Genomic DNA, 17,915 nt, shown 5'->3' on the forward strand with positions numbered 1-17,915 from the left:
GTCTGGCTTCTGCTTGGGTAAGCAATCGGTCCTTTCATTTACAGGGTTACTTTTGTGCTTATTTGATCATCAATAGTCATTTTCAACTCTCTGCAACACTATCGCATACTTAGTCAGTTTTGGTAACATGCCTCAAGTTAGTTAACAGTTATATTACTTTATGGTCTACATTTGTAACATTTGCTTTGAACGCTTTTTCATACTCTTTTTAAAATATTATATTTTTTTATTATGTTTTGCAGCTTTAATTGTTAAAGTTGTTCGAAAGCTTATTGATTGATTGATCGAATCTTTATCTTCGAACTGGAAAAGCTGCTTGTAGAGCTTATTCCTGGCAGTTTCGCATACTTGTAGAGGCTTTGAATTACTGACGCAGGCCAGGTTACCGAGATTGACAGAGTGAAATTTCCGATTACTGAAGTCTTGTTGTCAGGCAATTTTTCCATCCATTAGATGCCGCTGAATGAAGAAGAGTTCTTAACTTGTGTTGCTCAAGCGCACACCCCGAGAGTCGAACCAGCGCCGTTTGATCTTGAAGCTTCTTCGATCCAGAAGTGACACGCTAACCAACTGAGCTTAAACAACAATAGCTTAAAGTTTATATTAGGCTATAACTTGCCGATAAAAATTGCTCTGAATCCACTGCCTCGTGTTAATTCATCAGTAGTAAATTGTAGTGTAAGATTTGAATTTTTGGAATAGAAAACCGTTTCAGATAAACTTCCCGAGTATCTTACAACAGGTCCTACTTTTCCCAAAATCTAGCAATAAAGTTGTAGCAATTATAAAAATCTTTGTCATTTTCGCTTTCACGCGATAGAAACCAAACATAGCAATGGAATCGGCAGCCAAACTATTTCTACGAAAGATCAAGCAAGATTAGAAGAGTTAATCACTCTACTGATCACAACAGCTTACTGCTTGATGTGCTCACAGGTTTTCTGTAGGCTGCTGGTACTTCAGCTAAACACACTTTATTCAAATGACGAGCTTAACTGCAGACATGACAAATAGAAAATTGAGGCTCACAGAGACTCAGGCATCATGACCAGTTTCATCTGTTGTCCAGATTGTTCAGTAAAAACAAAACCATCTATAACAATCAGTAAGCTCCAAGAATTACAATTGTTTCAGAGTCTAACTTTAATAAACGGTCATAGAAAATGTTCCAAATTTAAACCTTTCGTCAGATTTTGACTAATTTTGACTATATAACTTCAGAACTGCACATTCAATCAGCTTGAAATAACTTAGAGAATGTTCTGTAAACTTCAAACAGGCAAAAAATATTTTGATTAATTATCAGTGATAGCAACAATCTCATAAAATTCGTTTCAAACGTAACATGGGCCTATGAACATCACAACGTAACGACCTGTTTTAGCCTGATGCTGCGAGTTTGCTGTGATAATAGCGAATCGCACTAGCTTTCGGAACACAGTTCCCTGGTCATGTGCTATGACGAGAGTGCTATTAACCTATGAACATGTTTAGTGGAAAAAATAAGACACTTACTACCAAATTATCGTATCTTGGTTCAGTGGAAAAGCTCTGAAACGTCAGCATTACATGGTGCTCTTCTCTGGCTGTTAGAATCCATTCACAGTTTAAATTGTTTTCGTACCGATTTGGCCATCCTGGTGAGGTTATTGTTTGGTTGCTACGAGTAGCCTGTATCTTATTCATACAGTTGTTTTCTGAAATTTCACCAAAAGACCGCTGTAAGATATAAAAGCGAAAAAAGAGACTTGCAGTGGAAAGATACAGACCTGGGTGTTTGATAACAAATTTAATCTTCACAAGCGTATTATTGTATTGGTAAAAAAATATTTGACACATACGTCAACTTACTGTACTACGCAGCATTCGTATTTCTTACACAACAGTTACAGCTTGAAATTTACTGTCGTGGGTCTTTAATGTTTGTATTGATCTTTATGCGGTTAATTGGATGTTTGTTTATATCAAACATATACAATTTCAAAAGTCGTAAGCATAAAAATACATTTTTTGAAACATAATAAAGAAAGGCACATAGCAACCGAATGCAATTGAGTAATAACTAGTAGATAGAAAGTTACAAGTTAATTTAATTGTTTTACCTGAAGAATCAATAGTTATAGGTGGTAAAGTCGGAAGTTCGTCAGCTTCTACATACAAAGCAACGTTTTAAGTGTAAACAATAAATGCTATAAACAAAGGCCTAGTTATTTCAAGAAACTTCAAACAGTAAGTTATGAGGGTTGAATGCGGCAAAAGCGGATCTTTTAAGCGACCGATTACGTCAGGAATCTAATTAGCCAACCGAGAATCAGATTGTACAAAGTTCATCAATAGATCAGTTATCGGAAATCCTAATCAGCGGATTACTGTTGGTCCAGAAAAAAAAAATTATAGTAATTCACGGAATATAAGCTGCTTTCAATCTGCTTTGATTAATTTTTTACAGACCCATTGTTGGTTGCATTCATGGTGCATCCAACCATAAATGTAGTAATAATAGCAATGTAGTAATAATAGCAAGTATTACGTGACAAAGCGTATACGTTTGTTTAGACTTAGTAGTCTATAGCTCAGGGGTTTCCAACCTTTTTTACACCTTGGCCCCCTTTGAAAATTTTAAAAAATCAATGGCCCCCCCCTATTTTTTATTATTATATTATTTTTGAAACAACCGGGAATTAAAGATCATTTCATGAAGGTTTGGGCAAAATGTACTTGCAAAATGTAGTATTTTATTAAATTTTAATGTATTTCATTTGTTATATAGTGTTGGATTAGACGCTCATGGCCTACTAGGGGGCAATAGTCCCCAGGTTGGGAACCCCTGCTATAGCTCGTTCGGATTAACAACTTCAAATCTGTTGCACCTGGAAATCATCAAAGTAAGTTTGTTCATTGGCAAACACAAACATGTTGATATTGTGAAAGCATTTTTTGAAAGTAAATTCTCTCAATTTATACCAATAAATGACCTAAACAAGCTGAAATAACGGCTTGGAAACATTCTAAAAAACTTGATTCAACGCTGCTTCTCTTGAACGATTAACATTTGACACAAATACAGTACAATAACTTCAAGTAGTAGATTGCTACGCAGAAAATAAAACGTGGAAACTACAGCCGGTTATTGCTGTTAACATCTTGTGATATTGCTTAGCGAATAGCTCATAACTTTTTAGATTTTAAATTGTCTTACCAATAAAGGTTGCATTGAATCCAGGCCTTGTTGTAGACGCGTCAGTCACAAATTGCAACGTTAAACTGATGTTTTTAGAATAAAATATGTTTTCTGTTAAACTTCCAGATAGTCTCACACTGTTTTGTGTTGTTCCCATGATCTGAAACAAAAAATGTGGCATTTTATTCAAGGCCTATAGCAATATGCCAAGTTTAAGTTATACTTTAGTTCAACTTACAACTTACGAATATTTCATAAATCGTGTTTAGCCTAATTATTTCTATCTGTTGCCAAAATAATACCTTTTTTCGTTAAATAGCGTACAGTTTCCGTTTTGTGTACTGGTTTGAAAAGAAAATGAACAAATTATTGCTGTTTAGTTGAACAAAACGTAATGGTACCTCAAACAGTCTCCACGATTTAATGGCAAAACTTTTCAAACACAAATCTAAAAAGATTATAACTGTCTGCCAAACTGCAAAAACATTTAAGATCATTCGAACAAGGATTCTGGTGCAATTAAGATACCTACAAAATGTTGCAACATAACAAGATGAGTTGATATGTATTTACGACGCAAATTCCCGCATCGTCATGTTATCTTTGTCAAGCATATTCGATATTACCGTACATGATATTAAACCTATTCCTTTCAACTATGCACAAATTGAGAACGACAGCATGTTCTAGCAAGAATGTAACTCAGAAGAGAAGACTTCATTATATCAATGATTGTAAAAATGTAACATTTTTTGTAGCCGAGCATAAAAAGAAGTGCGAAGATGGATGCTTGTCTCTATCTTGGATCAAGTACAGCTCAAAGAAGATTTAATTATTTGTTATATATCTAAAGAAACAAAAATGAATAGACAAACTGTACATTTAATTCGTGATAAACAAAAAAAACATATATTCTACACGTAAAATGCTGCATAATCTCAATAATAACACTGGTCTACACGACTTTTGCTCTATGAACTTTGAAACTGATTTAGAGTACAGTAATTTTGGGGTGCTGAATCCGAATCTGACCTCAGATTTATCTTATCACGTCAGGTTTGTGAGATATGATAACAGCAAATTGTTAGTTCTGTCAAAAGCGGAAGATTTGACGTTGCGTTTATTGCACATATACAGTGTGCTATATCCAGAAATCCAGGCCATGTGGTGCATAAGTAGCTGAAATACACTCACCAACTATAATTTTTAGTCCAATTTGTTTTCTAAGCAACTTTGTTAACAAGGCAGTAATAACAAGCTAAAAAGGAGGCTAAAAGTATAACTGACCCCCTCCCCCGTCAATCTTTTGCATGAAACCACAAAGATTTAAGCGGGCTTATGGCAATGCTTGTCCAGTAACCTTATTTAGACTACTTTGACCTGTCTAACACTAACCTTTCGTTATAGCACTGCATATGTTGGTGGTAAAAGCAACGCCAAATCTCCCACTTTTGACAAAAGTAACAATTTGTTGTTATCATATCTCACAAACCTGACGTGATAGAATAAATCTGAGGTCAGATTCGGATTCAGCACCCCAAAATACTCTAAATTAGTCTTCAAAGTTCATGGAGCAAAGAAATTCTGTTTTTGTAGATCAGCGTAATTTAATAAAGAGATTTAATCTACTTTCCACTTGATGTTTATTGACATTTAATACCAATCGTTGCCATTGCGTTAGACCACTTTAGCTATGTCGGCTGTAATAGACGTCGACTTTTTTTTTATTTGTTACTGACTCGAAAAGCTTTTACATACAAAGGATACTTACAGTTACATAATCGTATCTTTCTTCAGTAAAAAATGTGTGAAATTCAACTTTTACATGGAAGCCACGCCTGACTATAAGGACCCACTCGCATTGAAGGTTGTTACCGTATGGCAAAGGCCATCCTGGGCTAGTCAGAAATTGAGCGCTGGAATTCGCCATTCTAATAAATCCACATATTTTTTCTGTATAAAAAAGCTGCCTTTGAATTAAAAACTTAAAACAGTTTTGATGTAAATTGTAGGACAGTCGGGCAACAAGATTTTAACAGTGGGTGCTACTGAACGGTTCACAGTGATGCCTATTCTACAGTAAAATACAAACTGAAATAAGCTTGATAATGAGATATCATTTTGCACAAGTGATTAGTTTTAATATTACCACCTTAGAAAAATAAATATGATCGTTTTATTGGTATGATATTTCTTTGTCAGAAAGACAGTTTTTAATATTTAAAAAACAAAATCGGGGTTGTGTTTCTCCGCAGTCGAGTGTAGCAAGAACTCAGCGATCGACACTTGTTTCGCCCATGAAGCTGGGCTCATCAGTACCGCACCACTAGCTCTTGCCACATAGTTCTCAACCGCTGCTTTTGCCAGTGAGCGAAAAGTGGGTTGGCAATTTAATAGATAAAAACATTAATAAATTTAAAACTAAACGTATTATTTATAAATAAATTCATTATTATTGTCATCGATTAAAAGTGAGGTTAAATTTTATTTAGTCTATGAGTTACACTGGGTAGGCTTAAAACAGCAGCAAAGGTAACAAACCTGAACCAGGCTGTGTTGTTGGCAATACAGATGGGAGATCAGCGATTTCTACACATATTCAATTAGTCATTATAATAATAAATCCGTATTCCACAATAAGAGCCCTAGCAGCAAATTAACCGCTTTGTACATAGATTCAACGTCTGCAGACGTTGCATCAATATAAAAACGGCTGATTTGCTGTTTGGGAGTTTATCTTTGCAGCTCTGAAAGTGAGTTATTGACGGCTCTACTCAAAGTAGAGGCTTGGTAAAGAATGCATACAATTAAAGTATTATTTTCAAAGACTACTCCATGTGGAAATAAGCTAAAATATTTCATGTACCAACAAGAACTGTGTTTACAAGATGATAGGCAAGAAATGCAGAGAAATCTACATAGGCAGCACGATCCGCCCACTTCACTCCCGCCTGAAAGAACACCTGAGCTCTGATAAACGTTCCGTCTTCATCAACAAAAGTGCCTTGCCGACCTTTGAATTTACAATCATTGCCAGAGGGAATAACGCGATGCACTTGCGCTTCAAAAAGGTCATTTTCATAAATAGACAGAGTTCAAAGATCAACAACCGTGCCGAAAGAGGAGAATTACGTCACTTAATCTATCAAATGATTCGACAAAATTGTACTATGACATCGCCTGACAACACATAAACTCAACAGACAGCAATCTAAACAGCAGCCTCAAGCCAAAGAAAAAAATCGCATAAAACAACAACTCACTGACTGTTAACACCATTTGTCATAGCACATGACCAGGAACAGTGCCGGTCTTAGGGTATTTCGGGCCCTGTGCGGAATATGCTTTGCGGCCCCAATGATCCAATTCAGTAGCATAGCAAGGTATTTTGAAAGGGGTGTGGGGTTTGACGGTCGGCGGGCGAAGCCTGACGGCGTGATCGCCGAAGGCAACACCCAGCGGCCGGGGGGTCTGGCGGGCTTCCCCCAGAAAATTTAAAAAAATTGATTTGAATTTGGGGCATTCTGAGAGCATGTTCAACAAAAATTTGTGTATGAATATTACTATAAAATGGTGCTGTCCGGTGGCACAGCAAAAGGATAAGATCATGCTTTCTTTGGAATTTTTCGGAAATAAAGCTATGTCTCCATGTTGAGTCTGGATGCAACCTATTTCGTACCCTGAAATCGGAGTAACAAAATCAAATTTCGACCTATTTCGTCCCCTGAAAAATCAAGAGAAATTTTGAAATGTTTGCGGCAACTCCGATCAGCGACTTCGGCTTTGTTGTTTTTTTTTTTCTTGATCTTTTCAGAGTACGAAATGTTCAGGGAACAAAATAGGTTGCACCTGTTGAGTCTCTATGCTTTTTTGTTGCTAAATCCTTTGTTGAATTCACTTGTTGAATTTTTCCATTGGAAATGACAAAATTACTGCATTTTCTGAGTAAATTGCGGGCCCCCTAATTTGCGGGCCCTGTGCGATCGCATGGTTTGCACACCCCAAAGACCGGCACTGCCAGGGAACTGTGTTCCGAAAGCTAGTTCAAACCGCTATTACCACTGCGAACTCGCAGCATCAGGCTAAAACAGGTTGCTACATTGTGAAGTAAGCTGCTAAAACGATCATGCTGCTAAAAGATCAATGCAGTTAAAAGCGAAACTCAATCTATTGCATAAGCTTAAGTAGTTATAATCTACATTTTGTCTACAATAAGAAACAACAGTTAGTCCAAGGCTATGTTGGAAGGCCTACTTCTCAGCATTGGATTGCCATTTGCAAATTATTTTCCGGTTTGTTGGTCTATTTATTGTTTCTCTGTTATACGTTTGAAGCGGGATGGTTTTGCTGTAATGTATAGCAATTCTATTCTAATTCCATTAACAATTAAGTCACACACAGCTCACCTCTGAATGTGGCATTAAATCCAAGTGCCTGAGTAGAACCATCGCTACTGAATTGCACTACAAGAATTTCAGCTGTCGAGTAAAACGAGTCTTGAAATATCAACGTTCCGGATAATTCCTCTCGTCCTGACAAGGCTCCAATTATCTACAATTACACGTAATACTTTTTTTTCAAAGTAATGTGAAAGTAATTTTTCGGTGAGTCGCTGGTTATTATCGGTTTTATATTGTACTGAACCAAAATAAGATATCAGATCTGAGAGGTATTTGGTAACGTGCGCTACAAAAATTAAGAAAATAAAGATTTCTTTTGCGAAAAAAATGTACTTAGATCCCCGTTTACGGACATTCCAAAATTACAGCTTGGCCACTTTACAACTGGAACTTTGCTTTTCGTACTTTTTATGCAATACTTTTGTAGAAACAAACAGTGGGAACCTCAAAATTTTAGGTTTTTACTAGATTTGTCAACACAAATAATTTCATTCCGGTGATATGGTCTGGGTAGGCTATTTGCGGTACAAAAGAGTCGTATTACTGTAAACAATCTCTTTTAAGTCTCATAACTTGCCTTTGTAAATTTATACGGTATTGCTGTTTGTTTTTGATTATAGTGAAATGAGGTCTATTGATATTTAAATTAAGCTGACAAATATCAAAAGTCATAATTTAGTTTGTAACCGGCGGGTTTAATCAAGCTATAAACATAGTAAATCTTTAGTGGTTATCAAGTTACTTCAAAAACTGTACTAAGAAAAAAATTCATTCTTCTACCGTAACCACGTCGTAAACTCTTTCCGTGCTAAATGTGTGAAAGGTTAGTTGGATGTGAAATCCATCCTGAGCCATCAATGTCCATTCACAGCGCTTGTCGTTTCCATACGAATAGGGCCATCTTGGGCTGGTCAGTGACTGGCTTTCGTCCGTTGCTGCAGCTGTGAAACCGCACTTGTCTGCACATGTTTATAAATTGGTGGATAAAATCAGAATGTAAAAAGGGTAATTAACATGAAATGAGTTTATGCAAGTGTTTATTACCGACTTATTGCATAGGTATTTTTTTTATAAAAATTAACTTATAATATACTTTGCAGCGGAAAACAATTAAGAACTGATTCAAAGAACAAAATTTTTTTTGTAAACATGTTCAGTTGATTGTAAATGATAAATTCTGCTCATTTCTCAAATCTAATGCTTATTAACTTCAATTGAATTAGTTGTAATTATTTACAGGTAAAAACACTTCTCTCAATAGCTTATAATTACAGGATAAAAGTATCAAACACAAAAGTTTAAATAAATTGTTATAGGTAATAATTTCCTTTCAGTATTTTTATCAGGACTTTTCAAATGAAACGTCTATTATAGTCTAACTCTAAGTGTATCGCGTCAAAGCATCAAACGTTTTCAATTCTCTTACCGCTATCTGCATTTGTTCCTGACGACGGAAGAGCATTTATTTCTGTAAGACAAAAGTTTAGGAAATCAAATATCAAAGTATGCTATTGATCTTTCTTAATTCACCATATAACGTATGCAGGTAGCCACTTTATCTGGTCCAGATCTTTACCAGATCGGGTACGGGTTTAAACAGATCTTTACCAGATCTGGACCAGATAAAGTGGCTACCTGGATAGTTGGATAGTGTATTTATATGCTAATATGAAATAAGCTACAGTTTTTAAAGTTCATACAAGTCTCGAGCAGACTCTTACAAACGAACCATAAAACAAACTAAGCTAAAACCTCAATTGCTAAGGTAACAGGGATCAGTAGTCAGTAGATGTAACAGAAAATATATTTCGCACTTGCTAGTGCATCGTCAGTTCTGATAAAGGGTAGTTAAAGCCTACAAGTAATGTTTTAAACAACATAACAGTGACGCAATAATGTCAAAACATGAGCGTAAAAATTGAAAAAGCATAAGCGTAAATATTGAAAAAACAAACTAATGTTCTTTTTCTCTTGTCCTATTCTGTTAGTCTTAGATTTTGCAATGCTGGTTTGGTTTTGAATCTTTATCCTTGGACTGACAAAGCCTTGATAGGTTATTGCTGGTAGTTTCGCATACTTGTAGAGGCTTCTGACGCAGGGCCGGTTACCGAGATATTCACTTCATGTAGAATAGTCTATTTTAAAGCTGATGCTACTCCATTAAAAATTTTAAATGATTTCGATATATAAATTTGGGAAAATTTCGTTCTACCTGAAGGAAAACTTTAAACAATATTTTATGAGTTGAAAGTATGAAATATAAGTCTAAAAGGAAAACTCGACTGCGCATATGCTTGCGGGCCAATGGAAAGGTGACCTGATATTAACAATGATAACCAGTTTTGTGTTGTGCCCATTGCGAAAACATAGCCTGTAACACATTGTGATCGTATAGATGCAACACAACAGAAGGAAAACATTGAAGCGGAGACGAATGTTATTGCGAAGCTCAATAATCTTCGAAGCCATGCGGGAACTAAATGTGGCCTTTTCCGTTAGCCTCTTGTGAACCAAATAGGTTACTTTCAGATACACAACTTTCTTAGGTAAAAGGATATTTAAGTAAAGAGCAATAAGCATTTCTATTTATGAAATTCGACAAACATGACGAAATCCGATGAAATGACATTGAGAATGCAGACATCTTACGCAGTTACGTTATGGTATAGACGTGTTACACAATTACGTTTTGGTGCAGACATGTTACGCAGTTACGTTTTGGTGCAGACATGTTACTCAGTTACGTTATGGTGCAGACATGTTACGCAGTTACGTTTTGGTGCAGACATGTTACTCAGTTACGTTATGGTGCAGACATGTTACGCAAGTAGGAAGTGGATGTGATTACTTTCTTGCCGATACAAATTCACATAATTTGTCATGTCATCTGCGTGGATGCGTGGTGGGAAGGTCTGAACGATCTTCAAAAAGAAATCGATTTGATCTTTTGTGAAACAACTAGTTTCGAATACGTGACATGCTCTGACAAAAATTGCTAGGATACAAAACTTTTTAAGTCGACTCGTCAAATTTAGCTAATGAGCAGAACATAACTGATTGAGGTCTACAATATATGCACTTTTTCACCAACCGATTCAGATACGCCCACTAAGCTTGGTCTCAGTGCCGACTTGGCATTTCTTCTTTGTACAATTTAGCTGCGTTTTTTCAATTGAACGGTCACAAACATAAAAATAAACCAAGCAGAACAATTTTCCCACCAACGAATGTTGCCGCAAACCCATCATAGGCTGTTGAATCATCACTTTTGAACTGAACCGTTAATGTTGAGTTAGTAGAATAATAAGTGTTTAGGACGACGATTCCTGAAAGTCGAACTACTGACGGAGTTCCAATAATCTAAACAGAAACAAAACATTTTAGCGTATGCCCGTGTTTTATCATGATTGACCTGCGACGTATCACGGACAAAAATAATGCAAAATTTTTGTACAAGTAAATATCAGACCGAATTTGTTTCCTAGTCACCAACCATAATGCAGCAACATTAGCAGACCTAAAGTTATTTTTATTTTCACTTTAAATAAATTTTTATTGAAAGAAGAAATACTAGATTGAGTTGGCGTTCATAACTTAATTCATTCTGAAACTTACCGTTAAAATATCAAAATCAGTTTCAGTAAAGAAGCTATCAAATATCAGTTCGATATAATATCCATTTCTTGCTGTTATAACCCATTCGCAATCTAAGTTGTTTTGGTACGTGAAAGGGTATCCTGGACTGGTAAGGGGTTGTCTGGCTGATGTTGCTATGAGATCAGTTCCACAAGTTCCTAGAAGTTTATTTCTGATATTATTCTTTGTATTTAGAAACTGTATTTAGCAATTATAAATTGCTATTGCTTTTCTAAACCGTGCTGTCATTCATATAAAGAGCAGTTAAAGTGTCTCCCATATGTTACAACGTTTTTCATGAATAACCAACGGTTTTATTGGCAACAAGTTTTAATACTGTATTGGAGTTTCTGGTTCGAAAGGTTTATTCAACATACTTTAAAATTTTTAAAATATTTTACTTTGAGCAAAGTAGACTATAATAGCTTAGTTTTCAAAAACAAGAATGTTTCCAAAGTAACTTTCAAATTTGGTGAAAAATTTGCTACTTATGCGCTTCGATAAAAATTATTTTAGATTTATTTCAATAGCCCAATTTGTAAAAAAATAATGTAGATGGATATGCTTCAGAAATTGAGAAATTGCGCTTCATAAAATCAAGCAGGCCTATGCTACAATGTGTATGGCACCGTTAAGCTTACACACGTGCCTTGCAAATGTAACGAACAGACAAACTTATAGCTCACTTACTCGGACGTCTTGTTGGAGTTGGGACAGTTGTTGACGCAGGGGCTGGGATATGATCAATTTCTAAATCGACAGTAACGTCAAATATGATAATATCAATGTTGTTTAAACTATTTAGTAAGTTGATTAACATCTTCTACTTTAAATCAAACTTGATAAACTCAAAAGTATATCTTCAATGTAGATACAGGGGTGATCTTGCAGGTCTTGCAGGCACAAGGTGGGGTGCTAGCCCCTTAATGCTGAAAACAAGTGGTTTAGACTTATTCTAAGCCCCTGCTAAACAGTGTGCTGCTACGAGGTACAGAAACGCCCATACTGCCTAGTCGATGTGCCAATCAACAACTGCCTGCAAACTGTTACTGGTTGCCTCTGACCAACTCCAACTGACTGTTTGCCTGCCCTTGCAGATATTGAGCCAGCTACACTACGACGCCAGCATGATGTTCTTTTACTAAGCCGTAAAGCCCTAAACTTCGGCATCTACTACATGCAACTACACTGAGAAAACCTCCAAAGCAGAGGTAAAAATCAAGAAAGCAATTTGTACGCGATGCACACGACCTGCTGGAAGCTTCTGGTGGTCACCCCAGTAAACAGTGGTGTCATGAGGCGTGTGGTGAACAATGGTCAAACAGCACATCTTTACTTCGTCGAGTATTCGGATCTCCGTCTGAATACCAGTTTGGTCATGGCCTCTCTAGGTTCGCCTCATCAAAGCGTAACCGCTTACTCACTGGTGTTGGACATTAAAGTGCAAACATGTTGCGTTGCCATTACGTTAGGGGCTTGGCAGAGAGTGCCACATGTGAGTGTGGTGAAATGCAGACGGCATATCACATAAGTAAGGATTGCCGCTGTACAAACCACCTCATGGTATAGAAGGTCTGACACCAGATGGTGACTAACCGATGGGTGTTCTGATATATAGCGACAACACGAGAGAAGAAGATTCAGGAATGGGAAACAGAAGCGTTAACATGAACAGGCATTGCACTACAGATCTTTGTACAAAACCCAGTAACCTTATAAAATTGTTTCCTTGTTACTGTGTAAACATCAGTCAGCATAAGCTAGTTTGTTTTAGAGTTTAATTTATACTTTTTGCTTTTGTGATATGTCGTAAATGATAAATATGTATGCTCAAAGTTATATTATTTAACCATTTAATTTTCATGCAGGTTTATCTCATTGGTCACATTTTCCCGATAGTCTTGAATATCGTCTTCACAAATACGCTAATCACTGTGGCTATTAAGTACCTGTGAAAGAAGCATTGAATCCAAGCCCTTGCACTGTCTCGTCACTGGTAAACTGCAGAGTGAGAGTCGAGTTCACTGAATACATTACGTTCGCAAATACTTCTACTCCGGAAAACTTCAAGTTGGAAGGTGTTCCGAATATCTGCAATCGGTACGCAGCATATTTAGTGAGGATGTTCGAAACAACACTTTAAAAATATTTGACAACAAAATTTCATTCCATTTTGTGATAGTTTCGAAATCATTTTTTTTTTCAAACTTCCTTCACACTTTCAAAGCAAAAGTTCGTTTACTTCTCATTAAGTCTTCTTATGGCTTTACCGATTCTAAAAGGATGCATATATAGTGTGCTAACATAATTTAAAGTAGATAGTAATCCACTGGATCGGAAAAATCTATTTAATTATTTATAAATTATTAAATTTATAAATCTATTTGTTTATAACTTGTTATTGTTTATAAATTGATTTTTTTACTTTTTACTGTTAAAAAAAAGTCGTAATATTTTTTATTGAAGAAACGAAATTTGGGAAAAAAGTTTTGTGACTGTACAAAACGCCATTATTTCGAACAAGCAAGAGATTTAGTGATTAGAAATATTTTCAAGAGTAATAATAAAAATATGAGTGATAGTTACATCAGATCAGACGGTTTCAATTATTTTTAAAATTTTCATCTACGCAGAAAACATACTTTCTTTATTAACAGCTAAAAATGAATATCCCAGGACACCATTTTGTTTATATTTCTAACAACCTGTGGCTTTTTTAACCATTTCAGTTTAAGGTTTAGACTTTAAACGATATGTTTAAAACGTTATTTCTGCATAGTGACAAGTTTTTACCAATGGAATGAATAGTTAAACAAGTAGCAGCGACAAAAACCGGTCGAATTCATTCTTAACTTTAAACTTTTGTACAGAAAATTAGACCGATCGATACTGTATAGCAAATACTCGATACATAAAGAATGTATTATATCTATCAATTCGTAGTTGAAATCAAATTGAATTTATTCTGCTGTTGCAAACAATACAAAAAAAAAATTAACTTTACTTTGTGAGGTAACAAAATTGCAGTCTGCATGATTTGTACAATGACGCTGTTTTTGTTTCATTACAGTGTTTCGGCTGTAAGATCACAATGCAGAAAAAAATGTCCATTTAATAACAATAACAGTATTTATATTGCGCCACATTTATCGTGAAAATTATGGTCCTGAGCGCTGCATGACGATAGTGATAAATTAATACGGCAATTTCATTCTTTAAATTTCAGTCTAAGCTTGTGATGAATAACAACTATTTTCAAAGAATGATATAGCAGTTTTCAATAGAAAATTGTGTTTAACATATTAATTAATATGTCACCATAGTCTACTGTAACTTATTTCGCAACAAGCTGTAGGTTTGTGCCTTATCACGTTTTAACAAGACTCACGTAAATACAAAAGTTTCATTCGCTAGACTAGAGTCTATGCAAACCCATTGTAGTTACAAAAATAATGCGTGAAAAATCAAAGCAGAAATCATTAGATTATTGAGAGAAACATTCAGTCACGATGATACCGACAAGGGTGACACTAACACCAGTCACGATTCTGAGGCTAATTTTGTTGGTGTGTTTATGTCATCACATGAAAGTTCGGTACGAAAAAAAAGTTAATTATGAAGGCCTTTTGTTTAGACAGAAGCAAGTTCTTGAGCTTTTCTAGTGCCGATTCATAACGTCTACATGAACACAACATCTCATTCCTTCCAGTGCTGCTGTGGAGAGATTTTTCTCCATTGGTAGAGACGTGCTAAACCAAAGCGGGCAGGACTTATAAGGGACTCGCTATTTGAAATGTCCGTGTTTTAAAAGATATGTCCCTGCTTCCTAGCAATAAATTTTACCCAGAACGTGTTTTCTATAACGACGTTAAAATGACAACGTAAACAAAAAGAAATCCATCGTTTTCAAGGTCATTTTGACGTCATAAAGTGCTTCCCGTGTCAGTTTAAGTTAAACAAAAATAGAGATAGCGCGCGCTACTTTTTCCCAAGTGGCGGCAGCGAGGAGCGCGCTACTTTCAAAGTAGCGCATGCCCAACTCTGCTGGCATCACTGTGAGCAGCTATACCCATCATATTTTTCTAAATGAGAAGTTGTCATTCAAATACAGTAAGGTACGAAGCTCTTGACACCGAATATTGAACTACCAAGAGTTTAACTGGTGACAAATAAATCAATTTCCTTTAAAGTGATCAAATGATGTTGATGAATTTGAAGTGACCAATTGAAATTGAAGATTAAAATAATTGTCCCTAAAGGTGCGTCTATACGACGACTGTTTTCTTGCGTAAGCTAGCAAAACTTCTTGTTTGTTTAAGTTAATCGCACTTTGTGCCGCTTACTTTTAAGAAACTGAGCGAGTAAGCGAGTGCCCGAGAAAAAATACGCTCCAGAGCGAAAAACTGGGCGCTTAAGTGAGTTCCCTTGCTTAGAAATCTTTTCGCGGCTAATCCTCAGGTCTGCAATCAGTAGTCTGGCTGCTGGTCAAGCAACTAGGAAGTTTGTAGTTGTTGTTTTGTATTTGATGCTTCCAGTGTTCTCTGGCCACGCCTGTTTCTAACTTTTTAACTTCACTAAGGTGTCGGAACACTTCTTTCTGAAGTAAATTGCGCGTTTGCAACCTTATCTTTTTGCAGCATTTTTTACGCAAGTTGAGTTCAGTTGTTTTTATTTCTGACCATGATCATCACAACAAAAATAACACACGTTAACATTTGAAAGCCATTATTAAATCATTGAATGACTGCAACAACTCAAAGTGCCAGCTCACTGCGACTGCCGACTAGTTGTTAAAAAACAGTTTGGTTTACTTCTTGCTTTGGCGCGAACTTTTTGAAACGTGACGTCATTGCGGTTGAAATACTCACGTAACCGCGTTCAAGCAGGCAAAATCTTTTTTTGAGATTGTGAGTGTAGACGAAACAAGCTTAAAAACTAGCTTAAGCAAGAATTTCTAAGCAAGAACACTTTCTCGTGTAGACGCACCTTAAGGCTATAACATCAAAATTATAGAACCTTTAAATTGCTTTTCCCAAGTCAAAAGAGTAAATGCAATAGCATTATCGTTATTGTCCTCTTCAGACATTGCCCGTTCAACTTCTATTTCATGTCTAAGATATTTTTTACTTAAGTAACAAAAAAACTAACGTTTTTTTGAAAGTACACCACTGTTCCCCACAACCGCTAAAGATTTTGAATCAATGCTTAGAAATTCATCATTTATAATTGTTGACGTACAACGGTGATTCTGAGACGTATATTTCAAAGCTGACATTGCTTCTGGAGTGGTTAGTTATATGAGTCACATTTTGTACTTGATGTGCTTTTCTATGAAAAGCAGGAAGCGACCGGCTTATTTTTGTTATCTAAAAAACCTTTGTTGGAAAAAAGCTTAAATAAGTATTTATTCTGTAACAATTACTGTCCTCTTCTTGTGGTAGAAAGCCTTCTTGTGGTGGAAAGCCACACAAAATAATGGTGGCTTTCAGAACTGGCTTTCAGAATCAGAACCTATTTTGAAATCAACCTGGTAGCCTATATCCTATAAGATGTGAACATTTTACAATAAAACTCTTACTTGTAATATGTCGTAAGTTGGCTCCGTCGCAAAGAAGTGAATAGTCAAAGCTACATGGTGCCTTGTCATGGCTTCTAAAATCCATTCACAATTTTGGTCCGGACTGTAATTAGCAGGCCAGTCTGGGCTTGTTAGTGATTGAGTTTCGTTAGTGGCAGTAGCATTGAACCCGCAAACTTTTAAAAGTAATAGCATGTTATGGAAATATAATATGCATTTGTTTTGCTATTTTTCTTTCAAAGTAAATTATAAAAATATACAATTTATATAACTTCTTGTTAATGTCTTTAGAGTTCAAATTTTACTTGTGCTGTTGAAATACGGTGGCGATACGAAACACATCTTTCTTGGAAAAACTAGTTCAGTGCAGAAATCTCAACATTAAATGAACTCTACATGTCACTGCTTTAAAAATGCAAGTATAAAAAAAAAATCTTTAACCCAAAGATTGCAAGTAATCCATTGCAACAATACTTACCTGTTTGTCCCGCGGCTTGAGATACGAAAGCAAATATAACGACAAATCTTATCATTTTATTTGCGATAAGACAACGCTTTTATTCAGATTGATTATTACTCTATAATATAACAACCACAGTGAATTAGTTATTGAATGACGCTTCGGAAATTCTATGTAGGGTCATTTTGTCAAAGATAAGTGATTTAGTTGTAGCTTAAAAGAATCTGTATACTGATGTTGTCATACTGTAGCTACTCAACCCTCTTAGCCAACCTTTCACTTTTGTTGTGGGCGACACTATTTTCATTTTAAAACCGGTCCGTGGTAGAAAAAAGGCTGGGAACCGCAGTTTCTGCTCAACGAGAACTTGTAGAATACAAAATGTTCTTAATTGTTTTTTCACTACACTCCATTTAGTTGGAATTAATGAATGCAAAAATAAAGAAAAAAATTGGCCACTGAAAGGGTTAAAAAACAAGGTCAACCCAATTTTATAGTTATGTATTATTTTGCAAAGTTCTGATGAGTAGGCTACTAAAGTGATAAATTACAATTAAAAATGTGGAAGCTATAGATTTATTTTTGACCAAAGTTGCTTTAAGTACAATGAATTTAGAACGTTTGTGCATCGGAGCTTCAACGCTTGAATATTTATTCTAC

General features: G+C 35.7%; 1 protein-coding gene across 1 annotated transcript; it reads right to left on the minus strand.

The window, feature by feature from the left end:
- Nucleotides 1-1,025: 1,025 nt before the first annotated feature.
- On the minus strand, nt 1,026-17,328 carry LOC145780625 (CUB and sushi domain-containing protein 1-like). Its single transcript, XM_082592251.1, has 12 exons — nt 17,274-17,328; nt 16,796-16,971; nt 13,167-13,308; nt 11,908-11,967; nt 11,197-11,375; nt 10,803-10,941; nt 9,008-9,049; nt 8,362-8,540; nt 7,588-7,732; nt 6,048-6,242; nt 1,516-1,697; nt 1,026-1,058 (listed from the first exon to the last, which is right to left on the minus strand). Exons 1-12 carry the CDS (start codon nt 17,326-17,328, stop codon nt 1,026-1,028), a joined length of 1,527 nt encoding a protein of 508 aa, XP_082448377.1.
- Between the last annotated feature and the right edge of the window lie 587 nt (nt 17,329-17,915).

This window comes from Aplidium turbinatum, chromosome 12 (genome assembly GCF_918807975.1).
Source record: "Aplidium turbinatum chromosome 12, kaAplTurb1.1, whole genome shotgun sequence".
In the NCBI taxonomy this organism is placed as follows: Eukaryota; Metazoa; Chordata; class Ascidiacea; order Aplousobranchia; family Polyclinidae; genus Aplidium; species Aplidium turbinatum.